This window comes from Pholis gunnellus (assembly GCF_910591455.1).
Source record: "Pholis gunnellus genome assembly, chromosome: 14".
NCBI classification, from domain to species: domain Eukaryota; kingdom Metazoa; phylum Chordata; class Actinopteri; order Perciformes; family Pholidae; genus Pholis; species Pholis gunnellus.
The window spans coordinates 18,261,180-18,283,739 of record NC_136541.1 but is presented as its reverse complement, the minus strand read 5'-3'; the positions used below and the strand labels follow the sequence as shown (position 1 = coordinate 18,283,739).

At 45.1% G+C, this 22,560-nt stretch overlaps 3 protein-coding genes across 6 annotated transcripts; 2 read left to right on the top strand and 1 right to left on the bottom strand.

The window, feature by feature from the left end:
* The first annotated feature begins 981 nt into the window (after nucleotides 1–981).
* LOC306706695 (cysteine/serine-rich nuclear protein 1-like) lies at nucleotides 982–9,729 on the top strand. Of its 3 annotated transcripts, none has more exons than XM_079173856.1 (5): nucleotides 982–1,107; nucleotides 5,319–5,530; nucleotides 6,896–7,158; nucleotides 7,243–7,545; nucleotides 8,191–9,729. In XM_079173856.1, the coding sequence occupies exons 2-5, from the start codon at nucleotides 5,320–5,322 to the stop codon at nucleotides 9,181–9,183; spliced, it is 1,770 nt and encodes a 589-aa protein (XP_079029982.1). In that variant the 5' UTR covers nucleotides 982–1,107; nucleotide 5,319; the 3' UTR covers nucleotides 9,184–9,729. The 3 variants fall into 3 exon arrangements, with proteins under 3 accessions (XP_079029982.1, XP_079029981.1, XP_079029980.1); XM_079173855.1 differs by lacking the exon at nucleotides 982–1,107 and adding an exon at nucleotides 2,655–2,752; XM_079173854.1 differs by lacking the exon at nucleotides 982–1,107 and adding an exon at nucleotides 3,192–3,220.
* Nucleotides 9,730–10,337: 608 nt separating this feature from the next.
* On the top strand, nucleotides 10,338–16,178 carry gorasp1a (golgi reassembly stacking protein 1a). Its single transcript, XM_079173777.1, has 9 exons — nucleotides 10,338–10,508; nucleotides 11,219–11,299; nucleotides 11,388–11,591; nucleotides 11,718–11,804; nucleotides 11,951–12,081; nucleotides 12,165–12,297; nucleotides 12,689–12,797; nucleotides 12,927–13,070; nucleotides 13,169–16,178. Exons 1-9 carry the CDS (start codon nucleotides 10,446–10,448, stop codon nucleotides 13,651–13,653), a joined length of 1,437 nt encoding a protein of 478 aa, XP_079029903.1. The 5' UTR covers nucleotides 10,338–10,445; the 3' UTR covers nucleotides 13,654–16,178.
* Nucleotides 16,162–22,560, bottom strand: LOC306706630 (WD repeat-containing protein 48). Of its 2 annotated transcripts, none has more exons than XM_079173775.1 (18): nucleotides 22,488–22,560; nucleotides 21,698–21,838; nucleotides 21,483–21,561; nucleotides 21,143–21,355; nucleotides 20,661–20,749; nucleotides 20,334–20,435; nucleotides 20,020–20,244; nucleotides 19,586–19,660; nucleotides 19,183–19,285; nucleotides 19,000–19,097; nucleotides 18,253–18,360; nucleotides 18,040–18,136; nucleotides 17,820–17,915; nucleotides 17,517–17,622; nucleotides 17,268–17,355; nucleotides 16,693–16,769; nucleotides 16,410–16,602; nucleotides 16,162–16,297 (listed from the first exon to the last, which is right to left on the bottom strand). In XM_079173775.1, exons 1-18 carry the CDS (start codon nucleotides 22,533–22,535, stop codon nucleotides 16,202–16,204), a joined length of 2,034 nt encoding a protein of 677 aa, XP_079029901.1. In that variant the 5' UTR covers nucleotides 22,536–22,560; the 3' UTR covers nucleotides 16,162–16,201. The 2 variants fall into 2 exon arrangements, with proteins under 2 accessions (XP_079029901.1, XP_079029902.1); XM_079173776.1 differs by having other exon boundaries at nucleotides 21,483–21,558.

The window sequence follows — 22,560 nt, the reverse complement described above, 5'->3', positions numbered from 1 at the left end:
CCGTGAGGCATGGGGCTCCATTTGGCACCTTTCCTTACCTGACTGGAAAGCAATAACCCACAGTTCAGCTCCAGCTGATACTTCCTGTTATGCCCAGGACAACAACGATGTGATCTTTACAGTAAGAGAGGGGTAAATCCCTGAGTTAGTATCCACAGGAAGGAAGAAGGAACTGGTTGAATGGAGCTTTTGTCAAGCTCTGTCAGTATATTGCTGTATGTGGGCCATCGCTGGCACAGCCTGGCTGAGGAAACGGGGCCACAAGAGCCAGTGGCAGCGACCTGAGAGGCTGCCAGAATGTAGGTTAGCTATAAGTTATGTAATGTGGACTCTGGACAGAGAGCACGCCGAGGGTTTACTCTGACTGTCTTCTGTGTGTGTGAGCAGATATGAGATCGGATCATCTGTCAGACACAGCATGTATGAGGGGAAGACAATGTTGAGGAGGGCAGCTCTGGAATGACAAATTTGTACCATTGCGCCGTATGGCACTCCATTGACGTGACAAGAAAATGGAACTCAATCTGGGGGGAAAAAGGTAAATAAATCAGGATAGGCATCTGGGTTGGTTTGACTTTGATTGCTGCATTGAGAGTGATTACTGCTATAAATAACCATTCCAGTGCTGGTGAGTGAACTACTAATTTTCTTCCATGACTCATCATTAGTGCTGCACCGTACTGTGGTACGGTACAAAAAAAGACACAAAAGGAACAGGAAACTCCAACTGTTTTGCACAAATGTATTTTTGGACGGGCTGCGTGATTGCACTATAAATAGCCAGCTAGCCATGGCGTAGCACTTTGGATCATGTGTTGTGAGTATGTCACAGATCTCAGAGAGGATACACTGACTGGATGTACCCTCAGGTTGCAAAATCTACCGCGCATCAAATGCTTTAAAATGATACACTTATTCACAAAATGATGCGTACGGGTCATTTCACTATATTAGTAATTTCCTCCTCTCTTCTGTCTCCCTGGTGTTTACTCCCCACACATACATGCACTGGAGTGATCCCAGCCAAAGTGGGTCACACTCCACTGAGTGCTGAGGACAGGACGAGCAGAGCAGCCCTTCCTCCGGCCACAGTATTTGGACCAACAGGTATTTAGTGCGTTTTTTTTTCCCTTCAAACTGAAGCACTGACGTGTATCAACATGGGGTCAAAGCTCAAGAGTATTTTGGACTCGTCTGTCTTTCCGTTCATCTGTCCATCTGTTGGCTCTGTTTGTCTCACTCTCCGAGCGCTGCAGCTTCATTTTTAATAATAGTTCAAAATGAGAATGTGCATGTAATTTCTGGCTAATACATACATTTGTTAACAAGCAATAAAACATAATAGGAAAGCAGGGAGGAGGATTTTACACCCAAATCCATAATCGACTGCTTCTCCACGCTACAGGGAGTGTTCTGGAGTTTAAGAGTGTCTGACTTAAATCACCATCTCAGAGGAATGCCAGTGAGTCATGTTACAGTGATGTAAGATGAGTACTAGCAGCACGTGCCACCTTTAATAGAGGTCTGCTCACCATTTTTTATTAGAGGTCTGAAGGCAATTTACACAGACGTAAAAGACCAGGCAATCTACTGAGGCAACGAGAGGCCCTGGATTGCTGATGTGTGTGCCACAAATAATGCACACAATGCAAAATTATAAAATATAGAGAGGAGAATGAAAGGATAGAAGAATACAAAAATCATTACACATGTCAACTGTATAGTGCAGCAATACTACAGTCTTTGAAATTAAGTTGAATCAGCAACTCTGACAGTCCCAACAAAAGCTGAAAAATATGAGCTTCACCTATTGTGCTGTAGGATGTACCCATTATTTTGTCCACCCCCTCAAAAATATCCCGGAGTGTCTTTTGTTTTATTGGATAAAATACGGAAATGATCCAAGTAAAATGCCACTGCTGTCCAGACGTGTTCTAACTTATATATTGTTGGCTGGTTGCCTTCTGAGCTGGAGGTTTATTAGTTATGTATTTACCACCACATCACTGTTTGTAGCAGTCCAGTGTGAACACGACAGACAGTGTGAACACGACAGACAGAGAGTCTGTGGGTAATGTGGGCAGCAGTGACGAGTGCGTCTCCAGCCTCTGCATGTGTGTCACCGTCTGCGTCAAGACAGTCGGAGAGCCAAAGAGAAGATTTGTGTGAACCAAGATGAATACGGCTCCCAAGTACTTCCGGTTTCGTCTGGCAGAAGCGCTGTTAGCCGGCTAACTACAAGATTTTCCAATTGGCAAATCTTTGCTAGTTTAAATTGAGCTGTAACGTTGAAAGTTACTTCGTTATTAAGCTGGTGTGTATTCGCTTTGGTTGTTTTAGTCTGAATAAGATTCAGCTGATTTGAGACCAAACGACGTTATAACAGTTAAGTTAAAGTCTTTAGGTCAGCGTGGTTTACCATTTATGAATCAGTAAAAAGCGTTGTTTCTGTTTCAAGAGGCTAAAACTATCATGTAACTATGACGTAGCTTATGTCTGACTTATCGGACTCCCTGGAGTTTCTACAGAGATGTACGATAGCGCGAGGTCTGAGGGGACACCATCTTGCAGCCAAACGTCTACTCTTTGGTTGCTGCCAGCCAGTCCTCTCGTGTTCACATTGGTACTACAGCGTAGCTTCACACAGACACAGAGGAACACACAATGCTCAGCTGGCTGCACCGCAGACAAGACCCGTAACTTCGTGTCAATTTAAGATGCTTTCTGTCATTATGCTGCATTTTACTTCCTGGTGAGTAACTGCCAAAATAACTCCCCCCGTACCCCCTTTAGGGTCAGTAATTACTGTGGGTTACATGGTGACCCTATCGTATGTAATGTTTATCACTTCAGTCTAATGTTGATCTAGAATAACATAGTCTATAATTTTGTGGAATTTGGGCAATTTCTATAGAGTCACTGTAAATTGTACTTTGAAGTAAGCGTAAAAGTTTAGCCTACAAATATTTAAACAAACTTCCTATGACAGCACCCCGCTCCTCCGTGCTGCCCTGCTCTAAGTTTGCTCTGGTTTGAATGGGATCGTGCCTGCTGCTGTTTCTGCTGTAACGACAGGGGTGGGGGGGGGGTGGGGACAGTGTTGTCATTGTGGCTGACATGATCGCCGTGTGTCTCCGCGAGGGGTGAAGAGGTCAGCTGTCTAATGCCTGTTATTATGCCAAACAGGAAACGACTCCTGCACCCCTCCAATGAAAAGTCGGTATGACTCCAGTGGGGATTTAAAGAGCGTCTGAAAACAATAATGAAATGATTGTGGACCCCCCTCCCCAATACTGTAACTATAAAAAAATGCCCTGCAGCCTATTAACTACTTCAGTACATTATACTGTACACAGTACCCCCTTCTGTTGCACACTAACGCGCACGTGCACTATGTTCTTCTGCTGCTTTGGACCTTTAAATTATTGATGTGGTCTCAGTGGATATACCCACATGTACAGTATAAAGTCTCTCCACTCTGTCACATATCAAATGTGAGAGATGTGATAGGTTACAAGAGGCAACTATAATAATACTGCAATGCAGCATTAATTAGCAATACTGTGATTTTTTTTTGTTTTATTTTTGAGTATTAAACAGCCATGCAGATGTTTTTGCAGCAGAGCGAAATCCCTTTACTCCTAACTGCTCATGCAGCACAAGGTTCCACTGTGTAAACAGTGTAAGGGCACAAGAACATGTCTCTTGTTTCACCTCTTATTTGCTGATGGATCCAGGAAGTTACTCACTCTGAGCGCACGCACGCACGCACGCACGCACACACACACACACACACACACACACACACACACACACACACACACAGCCTCACTCGCTGCTTTAACTATTTGCTTACTACAGACAATCAGAAGCTCCTTTTCTTGTGGACTCAGAGTGAGTGTGTGTTAGAGCAGGGCAACGGCAGAGTCCGTCCTGTCAGTGGAGACAAAGGTAGCCAGTTGTTTATATTGCCTTTTCTGACCAGAAGCAATGTCCCCGCGTTGTAGCTACTCGCTCTTTTAGAAAAGTGCACATGCTGTTCTGTTTTCAGTGGCTCGCTGTTATGTTGAACACTCCCTTCCCTTCTCTCTGGGACTTAAGTCTAAATCCTGGTCAGCTGCTTGTACTACTGTCACTTATCGGACCACGATGGAGTGTAAAGCACCTTTTGAGGTCAAACAGTTTGGACTGTTTGGAGACATGAAGAAGAGTGCAAGTTTTATGAGTGACTAATCCGTTTGCGAATGTAAATATTTGCTGGTTAAACAAAATGCTATTGTTGTTTTTTTTGGATTGTCACTCAGACTACCCAAGACATTTGGGTGTGTTTTTAGGGAACTTGTACACTTTACTTTACTTTTATGGAGCGAGCCGATTATAAATCTGTATAGAAATAATCGCTTGATGCAGCTCTAAACCAAACAATAGCAGTTTGCCCGGCAATGGGTCATATAGGCTCCCATTGTTTCCCAAACTGACGTGACAGTTTCTACACACATACTGCTAACTTAACTTGTCTTATGGACTATGTAACAGATTTTCTTTACTTTCCTTTAACACCCCTCTGCTCCGATTTTCTCTTTTACTCAGTAGCTTTGAGCAGCCCCGCTTAGGTTTTGTAACCCTGAAATTACTCGTGTTTGGACTTTATTTTCCATGTTCACATCCAAAAATAGCAGCCACTTGAACCATTACACCCCCCCCCCCCCCCCCCCCAGTCCTCAACATGCAGCCATTGGACGGTCCGTTTCCACGTATTCTTCTCAAAAAAACTTGAGGAATCATTGGAATGTTAATTACTCTGCAGGGGGAAAGAAAAAGAGCTCTTTTTTTTTTTTTAACTCTCTCAGCTGCCCAGCTGGTTTGCAAGCGAAAGTAGGATTGTGGTTCGTATTAGTGCACCTATGGAACATCAGTTTGTTAGATACTCATTATTGAGATGCAATCAGCCTAAACAAACTAGTGAACCTGAAACCGGCTCGCCCAGCAGCTCTAAACAGGAAAGACCTCTCATTCCTCCAGCTGTCATCTTCCAAAGACGCATCATTTGACTGTGTACATTTTGGAGGAGGAAACGCATCATTGTTGCCGTGTCAGTGAATTGTTTTCCCATTATTAATTCATGGATTTACATAACGTCTGGTCTTATGTTCCTGGGAAAGGAGTGCTGCAACGAGTGCTGCTGCTTCTCGGATAGAGCAACGCAATGCACGATTTGATTTTGCCTCTTGGAGTATGGGTCTGTGCCTTCATTACCACAGCGCACGTGTGACACGTAAACAAACCAATGGGCCTTTTTGTTCTTTGTCTCCGCGCAGAATGGACATCAGCAACAGCAGCCAAACAATGAGAGGCGTCCTGAAGAGGAAGTTCGCCGAGGTAGATGACAATCCCTACTACTCCTCCTCCTCTCCTCCGTCCTCCCTCTCCTCCCCCGCCTCCTCGGAGTGGGAGTCCGATGGGGAGAGCGGCCCTTCTGACAACCAGGATTTCACGCCTCACAGTCCTCCGTCACTCGCCAGTTTACCCAGTAAGTACCAACAACCACTCCCCCCTCCCACACTTTCAAATAATGCAAACCTCCTCCTTATCTGGCTTTTTTTTTTTTTTTTTCATCGGTGTTTTATAGGAGTGTCTCTTATCAGCCTGCAGCAGCACCGATATGGAAACGCTAACCTTAGGGCCGTTCTAGATAATGCGCAGTGTGAATGACTCGCCTCTGGACTGTCTGTGCGGTTGGGTAGAAGATCATTTGCCTGAGCAATAGAGGATGTTGTGGATTCAATTTGAATAGCAAGGTCCTATTAAACAAGTCGTATCAAACGGCCATTATGAAGATACCACAAGGCCACATATTGGGGCCTGCAGTCTAAAAGTGACTGAAGTAAGCAGTTCCTGCTTTTTGTTATTTTGTCACAGAGCCACATTTGAGTCGTGGTGCAAACAGTGCCCCAGTGTGGAGCTCCTTAGGCAGGCCGAGCAGCTGGGATGAGCTTGGTCAGCTGGTCTCAGTTGTTTACCGACTTCTGGAGCTTGAGTTCAGCCTCAGTTATTTGTAAAGACAATTTGCTGAAGCCAAACTAAACTATGTTCTGGTAAACCACCGAAGACCCGCAGTTAGACCCTGGTTTACTTCTTTTTCTCTCTGTCCACTGCTGCTGCTATAGACCCTGTGCTTGGTATTTCCTCTCCACGTGTACGTTAAAACGAGTGTCGCCAAGACACTGAGTGAAGCACCTGTAGAGTGTCACCTAGTGGCCACTCAGAGATCTACAGAAGCCTGTGTTGACATGCAGGGCCTGTATTTATCAAGTGTCCAGGAATCCTTTCTAGGAACTGGAGTGAAAGACTAAAAACACTGCTGCAGTGTCTCAGAGTACGACCTGAGAGTTATTTATCAAGCTTCCTTCGCTGACTTTCAGCAAAGGAGAGAGAGTTGTTGTTTTACAACATTTAGAGAGTAGAAAGTAGATCACCGGGTCTTTGGAAATAAACAGCAGCATCATGGAAATACCCCTCATGTATTAAAGTCCCCGTTTTAATTTGAACTAGATGAGTAAAATACTAGAACCTAGTAGATTTCACCTGTTGTAGTGCGCTGGCATTTTAGACTGAGGAAAAAGGGGTCATCCGCCTTCACTTTGCAGATGTTCTTCATCATTGTTTCAGGTGATATCCTTTTGCTAAATCTTAAACTAAGACCACAAATGCATCACTGTGACCATTTTCGACCAATATGTCGTAAATATGGGCCTGGCTCTGACAGACATGCTGATGTTTCCCAGCATGTTGCTATGGTCCTACCTGTTAAAATACCAGAGTTCCCTCTTTAAAACCAAACCCAACAGTGCCTCACTTTTTCCCTGATGTTTTTGTCTCTTTCTAACACCAACAGCTCGGTCCATCCTGAAGAGGCCCCGGCTTGCAGGCGCACGGGGCAACGTGCGCTTTGACCAAGTCACCGTGTACAGATTCCCGCGCTGCCAGGGCTTCACCAGCGTGCCCAGTCACGGAGGGGCCACCTTGGGCATGGTGCGGAGGCACGGCACCCTTCAGAGTTACACGCTGGCGGAGCACGCGCTGGAGCGGCGGCACGGACGCAGAGAGAGGCTCAGCGAGAGGCGGAGGAAAGAGAGGCTCGAGGCACTGAAACACAAAGTGAGTGCACTTCGTTCCCACGTTTGTCCGCGTAGCGCCGTCCACACGGCGGTCTCCTTACTTTATCTGTTGCGCTGATTCCAGTTGATCACCAGCGGGGCCGTTGACCGGAGAGAGGCCGACAGGCTCACGGTGGATCAGATCCCAGACGAAGACACCGACGTCCACGTCGGCGATGCCGAACTGGAGGATGGGGGTTTCCTTCAGCCGTACTCCTCCAAACAGCGGCAGGCTCTCCTCCAGGCGGCGGGGGTGAAGCGCATCGACCGGGAGGAGAAGAGGCAGCTCCATGCCCTGCGAGTCTCCAGGGAGGCCTGTGGATGTGACTGCCAAGGCTTCTGTGAGCCAGAGACCTGCGCATGCAGTCTGGCAGGAATCAAGTGCCAGGTACGACAGTTATACACAAACAAACACTACCTGAACCCTCAACAGCACAAGGGCTGATTAGAAGTCTAATTCGGTGCTGACGAGTTTGCCCTGGCATGTTCCATCTCGCCGTATGTCTGGCTTTGAATTTTTTACAAATTTGACTGTGAAATTGTATTTTCAGCCCGTTAAACGTCTCACGTGAATCGCATGTTGGAGCAATTTTCATCATTCACTTTTAGTTAACCACTCCAACCATTTGTCCATTGCCTTTAGCGAACTGTCAATTAGCCAAAAAGCTGACATTCCTATCTTGTTATTTTTCTACTTTTAACAATTGCTCAATTGATTTTCCAGAAAATGTATCACATTACAAAATGTATCAATAATGTGATGTAAAGATACATTTACTGTAATTGAGGATTTGATCCGTCATCTACCCTAATGGATGCTATCATTTTCATTAGCACTATTGTAATAAGTCATGCAGGAATTGTAACGAGTACATTTTAAACGAATACAATCTTTACAATCATTTTGCCAAAAAATACATTTTCCCCGCTCATGTGTCTCAGTGTTTGTTAACTTCAGATCATACTGTCACTACTTATTGCATTGGAGTACCCACAGCACTGATTTCCTCTCTCTGCTGTCTTTTGCACACAGGTGGACCGCTTCAACTTCCCATGTGGCTGCACCAAGGACGGCTGTGGAAACACTCAGGGGCGCATCGAGTTCAACTCCAGACGTGTGCAGACTCATTACATCCACACCGTCATGAAACTCGAACTGGAGAGGCGACTGCAAGATGAAACGCTGAGCCAAGAGGACCAGACAGGACTTCCAGAGAACCTTGAAGAGTATGTGGACCAGGACGAGGCCCGTCCGGTGCAGAGCGCCCAGGACAAGAGCTGCCCCTTTGGGTTCACTATGGAGGAAGACGGTCTTCCTCTCACCATGCCCGCCACGCCTTCCTTTCATTTCGCCCCAGAGCGGTTGGTGGTGGAGGAGAACAGCTGCAGCAGCGACATGACCGATTCCTCGTGCTCCTCCTCTGACTCTGATGCAGGACGATGCCTTAATGGGAGTCAGAATCTCCCTGGTGTGGATGGAGGGTTGTCGAGTGCCCTCAGCATCTGTGACTCTGAAAATAATAACCACTCTACGCGCAGCCAACCGAGGCACACGGGAGAACCACTGACGCAGCACAGCGGCAACCCTGCCACTTACAGCACCCCCGCTGACAGCACTGGACCACTTACAGCCAACGCATTCACAGACCATGTAAGCAGGACCTCACAGACGGATTACCTCGATGAGAACGCAAACCAGGCCAGAGACTTCTTTGACAATGACTCTCTCGAGGGCTTCCCCAACACTCCCTCGCCCACTGTGGACTATTTTTCAGGCAGGTACATGGACCTGAGCCTGTCCTCCGACTCCGACATCGAGTTCTTCGACAGCGACTACGCCTCCGGGCCTCTGCACAGCTCCTTCAAAGTACACAGAAACCCAGACAGCTTTTGCCACCTCCAGCTGTTTAGCTCTGTTCATTTGCCACAGAACGAGTCGAGCACCTACCTCCTGGAGTCTCTGATCGGCCTGACTGAGCCCAGCCCAGAGCAGGGTTATGCAGTCAGCGGCACCCAGCTGTCATAGCTGATTCAAGGCGTTCTAGTGACATAACAGGAAACTGTGTTCGAGAATTTAATGTATAAAGCACTGCTGTAATGTATTTGTAAGAAACAATTCAATGTACAAAGAATGAATGATGAAATATTTGTTCCCTAGCTGGAAATTTAGTTTTCTATTTCCTAAAAATATGTTTGCCTTTATTTCAGAGAAACCACACTTAATAACTAATATATGTCTTTTTTATTTCCTGAACCTATATAATCATGTCTGATATGCTATTTAATTTCTTATACTATGGCCACTAAGAATATTTGGATTTGGCCCTGATGCTTCAGCCTCATCGCTGCTCGGTGCAAGTTAAGTTGTTTGTAAGTAATATTTATTCCAAAGGTCACAAAGATAGAGGCAATAAAAAGTTCCCACTTTGAAAAGTATTGCCCCGTGTGTCAACAAAACTATGCATATTTTGCAGGTATAGCTGGCCATGGTATAAGCAGGATAATCCACTTGTGAATTATTTTCTACTGCCTTTCTGATTGTGGATTATCTTGTATAAGCTTAACAATACGTTTGGGACATTTCTGTATTGGAATAATATAATAAAACATTTTTTCAATTTACTACTGATTTAAAATGTATTTAATGAGTGGTATCTGTCTATTCATTCCTAGTTCATGAGAAGAAACCAAGACTGAGCCAGCATCAAGTTATTAAAAGAGCAATACTGACTTGATCTAATGTGGTTCATGACTCTTACAGTGCAAAGAAGAACTGTTTTCATTTGACTTCTGTTATTACACACAAAAAATATTAATTGATTTAGTACAATCTCAATCAGTCCCATGGTTTGCAAATTGCTACAAAAAGGCCTAATAGGCCTTAATATGACGTGATGTGTCTCAGCATACTGCCACTGTTGAACAGGTTCAGAAAATATCACGTTCATGGGCTCTGCATCACCATTACATCATTACATACTCAATAAGGTTTTTTTACCATTGAGTTGATGTATGTAGTATTGACCTTATTAGCACAATTTCAACGTATAGCATCAACGGCGGACATTAAGCAGCTCTGCTACTATTTCAAATGGCAATTGACAATTCTAAAAAAAAGTATGCCAGGCGCGCATGCGCTGTGTGTGCGTCAGTGTCCGTTCCATTGCAAGCGACGTTCGACTGTTTTGGACTGCAAACAAGATGGCCGCGGACTGTCAACCGTAATAGTTCTCACACTCTTGTTATTTTCTGATGATATAAGCTACTATTTGAAGGTTCCTCACAGAAATGGGGCTATCACAGAGTTCAGAAGTATCCGAAGGAGGAACGTATGGATACCACGTGCACGGCGTAAGACAACCATTATTTAGCTTTCTTTGAATTTGGAGCAACGTGTACAGCAGCTTATCCTGAAATGTACAGTATGCTAACCTAGTTAGCTGAGGAGTCGCTGCAGCTCCCAACGGGAAAGACCGGATGAGCCTGAACCGTTTACCTGTTATTCCAAGTAGACACAATGCAAAAGACACCTTTTATTAACTTGTGTCATTATGAAAGAACTGATTTCAGGCTTGTAACTTCTTTAAGGAAGTATTACAACAGTCCAGTGAGCTAGCTACGTGGATCAAAGTCGTAGTAGCATAGTAACGTCAGCTGAATACTAGCTAGCTAATGCTATGACTAATAATAATAATAATGTGAGCCAATGCTTTTATGTGTGATGAAATATGAAAAGAGGATTTTATTGACTGGCCTCCGATCATGCCTTATGCAAAAAACTGAATCATTTTACATTATATTACATTGATGCTGAATAGATTAGCTAGTCGGTTAACTAATTAATCGATTAAGCGACAATGTGAATCATTTAGTGATCGTAACTTGGATATTTTATGTTAAACGGACTGTTGGTCCACAATTTAACCTCCAAAAAAACATGACAACTCTGGTTTAAATCAATTTAAATATTTTTCAAATGAATTTCCCTAATAATATAATATTCAGCGTAAATTTGGTGGAGCGTCAGGATTTATCAAAATGCTTGTGTCTGGTTTTGACAGGTGCAGCCAAATTCCCCTGCACAGATGTCCGGACTGCAGCCGTTCTTTGACTTCATTCTGTCTCTGGACAACAAAAGACTTGTAAGAGTGCACAGACAGCACAGGAACACTAACATACAGTTACCTCTTAAGCCTACTGTTTTGACTCCTCCCCCTAACTGTTCACCAGAATGAAGAAAATGACCTGCTGAAGGAGCTTCTGAAAGCCAACATGGAGAGAGCGGTGAGGATGCAGGTGTACAGCACTAAAACCACCACGCTCCGCGAGCTGGAGGTGACACCCAGTAACATGTGGGGAGGACAGGGCCTGCTCGGTGCCAGTGTTCGCTTCTGCAGCTACCAAGGAGCCAATGAGAATGTCTGGCACGTTCTGGTGAGCCTCTTCATCCCGAACTGGGAGAACCAAACCAGCTGACCTAACTCTGATTTGAACTTCCACACTCATTGCCCCATTATAGCTCCATCTGTAGTTTGCTAAACTCCTGTTGCTGTCCTGTAGGACGTGGAGGCCAGTTCCCCCGCTGCATTGGCAGAGCTTCAGCCACACATCGACTACATCGTCGGAGCAGATCAAGTGTTGCAAGACGTAAGACTCATTTGCTCACAAGGCTTCGCTGCTGACATTCGGCTCTGATATGTTTGATCATTTGTGAGATTTATTTAAAAAAAAATTGGATCTCGAGAAATCTTTGAGCGATGAGTCGTAGTTAACGCAGCGTTACTGATTTCCAGTCAGAAGACTTCTTCTCGCTGATCGAGGCCCATGAAGGGAAGCCCCTGAAGCTGCTGGTGTACAACACAGACACAGATGCCTGCAGAGAGGTGGTGGTCACGCCAAACGGAGCGTGGGGCGGAGAGGGCAGGTAAGTGGTAACACACAGATTATTCAGGGTTACTTGTTGGAGAAATTTACACATTTTCACTTGCATTAACTGTTGGCTCTTAGTTTGGGCTGTGGCATTGGTTATGGCTACTTGCACCGAATCCCAGGACATCTTGATGTTTCGACGGCAAAGCCTCCTTCCCCTGTTCCTGAGGAGGAACCCTCTCCGGAGCTGCCCACCCACGGGTTCACGGAGGTACGTCTGACTCCACATTTACCACTTTGTTGGCGCATCTATTTTTTTATTGTGATTTAGTCTATGAAATGTCAATACAAATTGTAAAAAAAAAAGGCACATTTGAGAGGCTGACATCAACAAATGTTTAGCTTGTTTGCTAAATATAATGCTTAGATGACTATAGATAACAAATCACATTCATTGTTTCAGCCCTTTCCATTTGTTTGTGTCACTGCTAATTCAAACATTGGCTGGCTTGATGTACTGTATTGAATGCAGAGACAAAAGCAGTCAGAGATCGCTGTGTTTTTATTTTCCCCAACAACCACATGGATTTTTCTGATAATACTACTTGAGATCAAACTATTGGACGGAGCGGTAGAGCTCAAGTCTGTCACATGTTTTCCAGGCACCTTTGATGGCTCCTTCAAGTCAAAGTGTTGACGCGCTAGACCTGGAGCAGGTCAACCTCCAGGAAGCTCCTCTACCTCCACCCATCCAGAGGGTCATGAACCCGGGTCAGTTCAGACATGCCGTGGTTTTAGAGGATGACGATATACGACACATAAGTGTTGTCTGCTTGGCATCTAATTGGGTTCATAAAAATCTTCTCAGCAAGTGTTTTACGTTTGGTTTTTATTTACCAGGTTTCTCAGACTCTGAAGTGGCCGTGGTGAACCCCGAACTTGCAGATTTGGCGGACAGACTGGATCTGTCCATGTCGTCCATCGACATGACCAACACGTCACTGACTATGCATGAGGAGAAGGACGGGGAGGTCTCTGGTGTTGGTGAGTTGCAGCAATTCATACAAATGTCCCCGTAGCTTTCATATCTCAATTTGGCAAAAGGAACACAGGCTGAATGTTTTGTATTTCCCGTTGTACAGAGGAGCTGGAGGACAGCGCGCTGCTTTCGTCTTCAGCGGACAGCCAGACTGAGGCGCACGAGCTGAGCTCCGAGACGGCCACGGAGCTCAGCTCTGCTCTCGCTTCCACTGACACTTTATCCGATTCAGGCGTCCCACCGGCTGAACTATCTCACCTGGTCACAGAGTCCACAGACCCACCCGGCTCTCTGTGTGAATCCAGCGATAGCCCGAGTCCACCTACGCGTGAACCGTCCCTCCCCGTAGAGTCCACCCCAGAGCCTCCTGCCGCTGAGCCCTCTGTCCCAGCTGAAGACCCTCCCTGCCCGTCTCCTGCCGATCTCCCCGAGTCCTCTGCCGACGACTCTCCCGCTGAGGCCGTCGAGGATGCGACGTGGCCAGTGGAGGAGCCTGCAGAGCCTCTAGACGTGGCTGCTGCTGCCGCTCACCACTGCAGCCACGAGAGCGACGAGGAGGAACCAGAAGAAGAGCCGCCTCTCGAGTAAGCTCGCATCAGGCCGCGCAAAAAGAATTGGGAGAGTGAATGTTGACAATCACTGGGGCTTTTTAAACGGAACACTACAGGAGATACAGGACAGACGGAGGGACATGCATTCTGATTTCATAATGATAGATTCACAGTAAGCGTATTGGCTCCATCAGGTTTGTTACACTACAGACACCCGTTAAAGCATTAGCATACGAGTTGGGAAACACTTAGAGGCACTGTAGGAATATCTTATTTCTGTTATATGTGTGGGATTTTAAAGTTACTGCTTATTTGTTCACCAAGATGGTTATAATGTCAGAACATTTTTTCCATGGTCAGTGCAAAATTAGATTATACTGGTGACACGACTTTGTTTCGGGTCCACCAATGCGATGAATACTTGAACGCTTCCAAAGACAAACGCATACGTTTGGTACAGCGGAGCACAGCTGCACCTCCACATCTGTAACACTATCCACGTTTCTGAAGCCCACCAGACTAGTCGGCAGTTCAGATGAGCCGGTCTTGATGATTCCCCCAAAATAGAGCTTTTAAAAATAGCTTTCTAGTTTATTGTAGTTTATGGCCCATGTATTAGATTTTTAAGTTTTTGAGAAATGTTTGTCCACTTGCACCTCGTGACACCAGGCGGTTCATGTTTCTATTCTAGATTTGACGAGGTCAGTATGTTTTAATCTCCCGTCTTTTAATTTGATTTATTCAGCCAATCAGTATGTGATGTTTGAAAAAAAAAAAATATTTTGACAGTTTGTATCACTAGAATTATGTCTCATTCAACACTATTCATACTTTGTAATTCTTTGTGATCTATGCAAAATCAGACAAGTACTGCCTGCGAGTTGGCAGGTGATGTGTAGATGTAATGCGTCCGGTCACAGTGATGCTGCTGTTGAGTAATTGTTTTCTTTCTAGGGGGCTTCGTTAAGGTTTTCACTGTCAAAGTAGGTGCTAGTGTGTAAAATAAGGAAAAGTATTTTTTGCAGATATTTTATCAATTCATTGTATGTTTTATTAGGAATGAGTGTCGAGTCTTTTGATGAATGTGAAATGGGTGAATCTCTGATGGTAAACAATCATATCACTTGACTTTAAAGAAAAAGAACTGCTCCCTCGTTTTTCTTATTTCACACTCATCAGCCGAACGAACACATTACAACTCAAGAAAACATCCATTTATAATTCCCATAAATCTATCATTGTTAAACCATTCCAATTTATTTCTTTGAATGCCTAAAATATACATATTTCACAAATTATTACAACAAGGGATATTGCAGTGTTACGGCCTAATTATGGTACCCATCATGTTTTTGGCCAGTTTGAGCGATGCGTCCCCACTGTGGCGTTACACACTCGCACTCTTCATGGCTAAACTATCTGCGGAAAGTTTACAATGAAAAGATCAGTTGATCAGCGCGGTGATGAGCCTGTTTATTTGACTTGAATTCCCCACAGTGGTTGAATGTTCAGAAATTCCCCTTTATTCATGTTTCATTGAACTATTAAATCTAAATGAAATATACATTAGGAACAGCCCTCACTGTCATCAAAGTCACCGGTCATGACTCAAGCACAGAGCGGGTAAGCATGATTTATTATTAAAGATATATACCTTTATATATAATTTTCCAGATTGCTAAAATGACTTGGACGACTACGAACATTCTTAAAGATTAAAATGCAATTTCTGGCTTGTATTGAATAACATTTTTTAACATCCAAGTCAAATTTACCTTCATGACTTATGAATGTGCTCTAGGGATTTGAAAAAGAAAGAATAAAATAACTGTTGGTTTTTGAAGTTAACTGTACAACAACGAAATAAAACTGCTGCAAAAGAAAACAAAGCCACTTAAATCGAGAAATGTTGTACATATATTTACAAAACAAAGAACATTCGGACCCATTGAGGACAGCACAGCTAAAAATAAATGACAAAGACGAGTGCGTCTGTCAATGAGGTTCAAGCTCTGCGATAATTAGAAGTTTAAGTTACGTTCAAGTTAAGATGACAGCAGAACAGAGGAGTGGGACGCTACCCACAGACCAAGAGTAACCCTACACTGGTGCTGCTGCTGTGCTGAGACGGGTGTGGAGTGTTTGTAGAACACGGACAGTTTCTGGAATGTACTAGAACAAAAACAGTCTACTACATCCATGTGTGCGCACACACACACACACACTCCGACACAAACATGTACTGTAACTTCTGTTGCTTCATTAATTAAACGCCAATCAGAAGGAAAGAACAAACAGAGCAGTCAGATAAATAAAAAGGTGAGTGCTGGAGAAGAGAGTCCTTTCTTCAATCTGTAAAAGAAAAAAAGAAAAGAAAAGAAAGACAGAAACTACGGACCACTTCTCTCCCAGGTGTCTCTTGGCAGCTCCGGCCTGTTCTGGTCAGTTAGTCCTCACAATTTCTACTGGGTTCTCACTGATACTGCGACTCCTGACCACACAATGGGGTTTAGGGTACTACATGTCAGAGGTGGGTGGTGATTGGCAAATGACGAAGAGAGTTCCTGTTTTAAAAATTTGAATTTTCACGTGGACTTCTGCCTATAGTGAAGCGTCAAGTCCCCTCCGCTCTTCCAGATAAAATGTTTAACTGTTCGCAGGTCCATGTTGGGATCCAGAACCTGGTTGGAAGATAAAAATAAAACATTTAATACAATGTACAATGACTCGGGATGCACAAGGTGTGCTCATGTCATGACGTCGGGGTGGGGGGGGGGGGGGGGGGCGGCCCACCTGGTCTTGACACATGAGTTCGATCTTCTCCTCGGCCAGCATGGCCATGTCCTCCTCCTTCTCCTGCTCCCCCGGCTTATCGTTGGCCGAGGAGCTGGTGGTCTGCGACTCGTTGTCCAGGTTGATGATCTTTTCGTAAACGTGCTCCATCACCTTCCTCACCTGGAGCATGTCGCTGGCCGAGAGACGATCCCTGCAGAGCACACGGCGGGTTAAGTCAGCTCAGTCAGGTGCGCCGGCTTTATCAAAAGGCAACGCGAAAGAAAGAAAGACAGACACTCACTTCTTCAGAGTCTTTGCACCGGAGGAAGAATGGGGCTGGAGGTAGAACGGGATTTTGTTGAACTTGGGCATGTTTTTCTGGAACAGAAGAGGGAAGATAATACACACAAATCATTATGAAAGGAGCAAACCGTCAGTGCGCCACATGCTGTTTCACAGAGATGCTAAAAAACGTCCCCCTGGGGAAAAAACACAGCGACGTAACCGTTCGAGCGTAAATTCAGATTTTCAGCAGGAAAACGCAAAGGCGTCAATAACACCACGTATGATACAATATATACGATTGAGTTCCATTTAGCTGCTCCAGTTTCATGGTCCTGATGCTGTGCATGCTGTCTCAGTGAGACACAGAGCCATCGTTAATGTCAGGAGTAACACCCGAGTAAGTCCAGTCTGCTGTGAGAGAGAGCGGTCTATTCACTACTTTAGGAACTACCTGTATGACATCATTTCACTTCCTCTACAGTCACGGACGTCTTTTAACAGCGGAGAAGAGGAGAGAATGCTTGATAGCATTTTGCGTATGCTTGGCTCAGCCAAACAACTTAAACAAGATGGAAATACAGCTGTACTCACATCTACAGTTATATCAATGACCCACTGTGGAACCGTCTCGTTCAGCAGCATCGATTCAGTCTCTCCACCTGAATCTCTACATAGCAACCTGCAACACAACAAACAGCACATCAGAGGCAATAAACACCGTCAAACATTTCTGTTGAAGACAAGTATAAACTGATGACACAAGCAGAGATTACCGTGCACACTGCAGTTTTCAGAGTTAACATTTAACCCGCGCTGATCAGGGTGTTAGCGAAGCATTACCTGAATAAAGTCCGGCCTCCTGCTTCCCCGAAGATAACTGGCGTGTGTGGCGGCACTTGGAAATATCCATTTCCTTTCTGGACCCTGTTCTCCTGCTCTCCGTTCACTGTGGACACAAGAGCACGATCCTACTGTAAGACGGACTTTAGACGCCCGCCGCGCGCTGACGGCAGCAGGAAATGAAGTTCAGAGTGCAGCCAAGTGGTTGAAAATACAAAGTGGAACAATGAATACACACACATTGGTGTTCCCAGAGTTTCACTGCAGAGGTTTGGGTGATTTGGCAGTTTAGCGCCTCCTTACCGTGGTTCACCTCGTTCTCCTCCTCGTCCATGGGGTTGATGCGAGTTCTGGGCCAGAACTCCAGCAGAGCCTGGAGCAGCAGTCCACCCAGGTTCACTGAGGAGACGGTGGGGCAAAATCCAGTTAGCATGTTAGCAGGGGTGCAATATCATGTTAGCTTCAGCTCTGCATAATTCACCGGCTGTGTGTATATAAAATGTGAACAGGTCAGATATCTCACGCTTTGGGTCGGATCCATCAGAGCTTGAAAAGCCAGCGTCCTTTGCAGACACCCAGGCAGCGAAGCAGTCGCTCTCGTCCAAAGTGATAGTGAGCATCTGTTGATTAAAAGAAAAGAGAAGACAAAACTATGAGACCACTGACCAGGCTCAGGGAGTATTTCTGAGTTTAAAAAGAGATGAAAAGCTCTTGTATTACCAGGTTTGTGACTCACCCCAGTCTTAAGATCAACAGAGAACCAGTTTGGCACGTAGACCATCTTGAAGCGCTTTTTAATCTCTTCATCGAACTCCACTTTCCCCAAGTCTTCACCCTTGCAAGCCTGAAGTAAAAAAAAAAAATACACATGAGGTCTATTCAAACCACAGGAACCAGCAGGTCGGAGTTCACATCAGGAGCGGTCTTCTTTAATCTTCATTTCACGGGTAGTAGCTCATCAGGGCAGGTGAGCACCAAACACACATGACTGTCCTCTTCTGAGTGGGCTGAGGTGTGATTTGCTAGAACAGATATTGAACCACTAGATTCACTACTGCCGAGTTTCCTCTGCATGGTACGGCTCAACTCAACTCGACCTTTTTGGTTTTCCATTAGAAAGTCTTGGATTCTACCCGGTACTTTTTTTGATAACACGTCGGTCGAGTTTCCAAGCGAGCTGAGCCGATACGATGGATTTGAAGCACTGCAGGCCACTGGTCAGTTAATCTGGTCAGTTAATCGTCACTTGTGTGACACAGGATATCCTGCACTAACCCTGAATCTGAGAATCCCCCCCCCCCCCCCCGACACTGAGGGGGTACTAGCTACACTGGAAAACAAAATGGAGAAATGCACCTGGTGCCAAAAGTGACAAGTCGAACCATGCGGTGGAAATGAGGCCTATGTCTTGGACGAAAGAGCGGGCAGACGCAACCGCGCTTCAACACACTTAGAAATAACTTAACTTCGGCGGGGAGTTTACCTTCAGGACATCCCAGAAAGCCACGTTGTTGTTGGTATCTTTGGTGAGTATGTGCCTCTTGTCATTCAGAATGTGGCACTGTATGATACTGGCACCTCCTGCAAACACAACACAGGGTGATACTTTATAGAACGTCCAGGAGACTGAGGTAGAAAAAGGCTGCCGAGAAACAAACATGTTTACCTTTGATGACTTGCTCTGGCTGAGTGCACAGTGGTGTCAGAGGGGTAGTGCAGTCGTTGTCATACTCCCCTGATGACCGGAAGTTGTGCATTCCCTTTAGAGACTGCGCGCACACACACACACACACACACACACATAGAGGAAAAACAATAATCATTAGAGAGTCGGCCCGGATTTTAATCAACTCTCCCTTGCAGCAAAAGCGGCGATTAATGTAATGCAATTATCTTTTGTGTATCACCCACATCGCCAACGAGCTGGTTTAAACTCGTACAGAAATCACAGGGCGATTACTACTGCACAGCATTAGGCGTGGCCGCACGCGCTCGTTCCACTACACTGTGTTCCATAGTCGCTATGCTGACAGTCGAGCAGTGATCTCAGAGGATTCACGCATGCTTACCCATTTATTAACGGATGACTTGGTGGTGGAGACCCAGATCGCTGGAGGTGGGTCAGCAGATCTGTCCAGTTCCATCTGAGCAAAAGAGAAAGACAGCAAAAAGGTTGAATGGGGCCAAATGGTTGGCTATGAGCACAGGAATGACAATACGGTAAAACTTTTCTTACAATAAGCTCTGTTATGCGTGCAACAGAAACAACAAACCGAGGTAATGAAAGCACCATTAATCACAAAGTACTACTCTCCACTGCAAAAAGACACCAGGTGAAAGAAAAGTTCAGCATTCAGACAAAACCCGTACTGCTCAATAACAAACTTGTACAATTAAAAGCAACAGAAAATAACTTTTTCAAAACTTGTCTTATCAAACGCCGTAGTGTGTCACAGAATTGCACCATTTTTTTCAGAGTTGTAGTGTCCTGGCTGCTCCTTACTTTGAGCACCGGGGCCTTCTCCTCGCAGATGAGCACGCGGATGTCTGGGTTACGCAGATCGGTGCAGTAGATCTTTTTGTCTCTGCCTCCAGAGTAGACGTGTGTGAAGGCCTCGTTGACCTGCAGGGCCCAGACTCCTTCATCGTGCACCCGGTACGTGGCGATGCATCTCTGCTGGCCGAGGGACCACAGGCGGATGGTCCCGTCGGAGCTGCCGGACAGGCACTGTGGCGAAAGGACAGCAGGTTGAGATTCTAAAAACGCCTCTGTTTGACAGCTGCCACCACTGGATATTTTAGACAATCTCGACTCACTTGAGTGCCGTCTCGATTCAGCAGCAACGACTTGACGTTGTCCGTGTGACCTTTCAGCTTCATCAGTTTAGCACATGTTCGAGGATCCCACACTCTCAGGACCTGAAAGAAAGAAAGTAAGGACTTCTTTATTACATCAACATGCACAGTAGAACCAGATTACTGGGACCAAACATAGTCAAATAACAGTTCAACTAAAGCATTCACAGAGTTTCAAAGTAAGTTTGTAAACTAATGAATTATCAAATGAGATAATCACTGTTGTTTTAATCTACTTTCATTGTACCAATAGTGTGAGTGTGTGTGTCGTCCCCACTGAACCCAAACCTTTTCTGTTGATCCAGATACAATGACTGTGCCCATCTGGTTCATAGCCAGACTGTAGATGGAGTCCTTGTTCCCACTGAGTGACGAGGCTGTTGGGAGACGGATTATAGTGATTCCACATGTACAGAACGTCTCTCAGAAATACACAGCAGACATTACAGAACAATACAAACGCACAATAATCAAAACTACAGTTTGTACAGGCCAGAAATTGGACCACTTGTCACCCAGAAACAAAAAATGAGGAACGCACGCCTCCGACCTTTTCACTCATGATACCCGTACTCGGGCTTTGGGCATCGGCCGATACCGAGTACCGAAAACACTCATAATGTGTGGAAGTCGGTCAAGACATAAACAGGAATTGACTATATAATGTAGATAGTATATAAAACTACAATTGGACAGTTTGTCTCTGTTAATATCCAGCTATTCGAGTCAGCATCGCACCAATATACAACTTCCCTACAAGCAATACTCACTGGTTACAGTGTTGTTGGAAGCAGTGAGTGCCGTTAGTGTGTTCACATCCCAAAGAAAGATCTGCCGGTCGAGACCTGCTGATGCCACAAGCTCCTTGTCCTTAGCGTAAGCCAGAGCCTTCACATAGTCCTTGTGTGTTCGTAGCGTTGACATACAGAAGCCTTTATGTGCGTTCCATACTTTGACGGTTGTGTCTGATGAGGCAGATATCACTGAAAATAGAAGACAGTGAGAGTGGATCAGATAAAGTCAGCGAGAACAGTAGAATGAAGCAGGCAGCATTAGATACTGAACACTGCCTAAACCCTAAATAACATAACAGATAGCAATCACACTCACATGTTTTGCCATTGCAACAGAGAACTATGTCATTAACCCAGTCTGTATGATGCTCCATCGAGGCAATGTACGGGTCCTGCTGCAAAGAAGGCGAAGAGAAATTAAGACACTTGCACTAGACATACTGAGGAAACAATATGCACGTGACCACAAAGCTGCCTGGTCACATTCTGAGTGCATATTTTAATAAAGATTAAGAATCTAAGAAGCCGTACTTTATGCTGGTAGACGCTCCATATCCGGATGATAGAGTCTCTTCCAGCCGTGAAGAGCCGGTTCAACGCCGGGTCAAGCTGGAGTGCATTCACCCCATTCCGATTGTACTTCTCCACCTCATCTCTAATGACATAGGACACCTGGAACACAAAGAGGAGCGTCAGCACTGAGGTCAGACTCTGTTTTCCCCCCACAACAAACCCACTAGCTCGTGCACCTTCCGAGGTCCAATGCTCTTCATTGCAAGGACATGCCGAGTTAGCTACGGAAATATATAGCCATGCTAAATGACACATATATTTGGAAATTGATAAATATCAAGTAATATTAACAATGGACAAATCCAGTACTTATAGGTAACTTTGATTTGGTAGCAATGTGCACAGGCGCGGTGCACGATGGAAGCAGCGAGACACGTACGTTGTCCCAGCAATTAGACCGAGCCCAGATACAGTGTAGCTAAGCTGCCGTCAACGCTGTGACAGCATAAAATGCAGCGTAGACATCGTATTCATCATTTGAGTTAATTGACGAGCTTGATAGCAGTGTTGAAACGGATGTAACGCGTACTTCTGTGATAACTGCTTAGAAGAACATGTTATCGCTTGGACGTTAGCAGAAGACGCTAAAGACTAACGGAAGCTAAGCTAGCTCGGTTAGCCGGCTTGAGTCATGACTCATAAGAGCAGCGCTGCCTTTAGCGGACCGTTTTTGCTGTGCGTCAAGTATCCGTGAAGCACTTTTTAAAGCTTCCACACACTTAGCAATGATGGAACAATTAAAAGGTACCTGTACTTTTCTCCGCCCAGCAGCATTTTGCCTGTGATGCGTGGCCATCTTGCATGTTGACAGTCAATTCATG

What these genes read in the sequence shown, in the direction of transcription:
- LOC306706695 (XM_079173854.1), top strand. An exon ending in TCGAGGCACTGAAACACAAA is followed by an intron (nt 7,159 to 7,242) that starts GTGAGTGCACTT and finishes CGCTGATTCCAG; the next exon opens with TTGATCACCAGCGGGGCCGT. An exon ending in TGGCAGGAATCAAGTGCCAG is followed by an intron (nt 7,546 to 8,190) that starts GTACGACAGTTA and finishes TTTTGCACACAG; the next exon opens with GTGGACCGCTTCAACTTCCC.
- gorasp1a (XM_079173777.1), top strand. Translation starts at nt 10,446, where the DNA reads ATGGGGCTATCACAGAGTTCAGAAGTATCCGAAGGAGGAACGTATGGA. An exon ending in ATGGATACCACGTGCACGGC is followed by an intron (nt 10,509 to 11,218) that starts GTAAGACAACCA and finishes TGGTTTTGACAG; the next exon opens with GTGCAGCCAAATTCCCCTGC. An exon ending in CAGATCAAGTGTTGCAAGAC is followed by an intron (nt 11,805 to 11,950) that starts GTAAGACTCATT and finishes ACTGATTTCCAG; the next exon opens with TCAGAAGACTTCTTCTCGCT.
- LOC306706630 (XM_079173775.1), bottom strand. Translation starts at nt 22,535, where the DNA reads ATGGCCACGCATCACAGGCAAAATGCTGCTGGGCGGAGAAAAGTACAG. An exon ending in AGAAGGCCCCGGTGCTCAAA is followed by an intron (nt 19,661 to 20,019) that starts GTAAGGAGCAGC and finishes TCTTTTGCTCAG; the next exon opens with ATGGAACTGGACAGATCTGC. An exon ending in AGTCATCCGTTAATAAATGG is followed by an intron (nt 19,286 to 19,585) that starts GTAAGCATGCGT and finishes GTGTGCGCGCAG; the next exon opens with TCTCTAAAGGGAATGCACAA.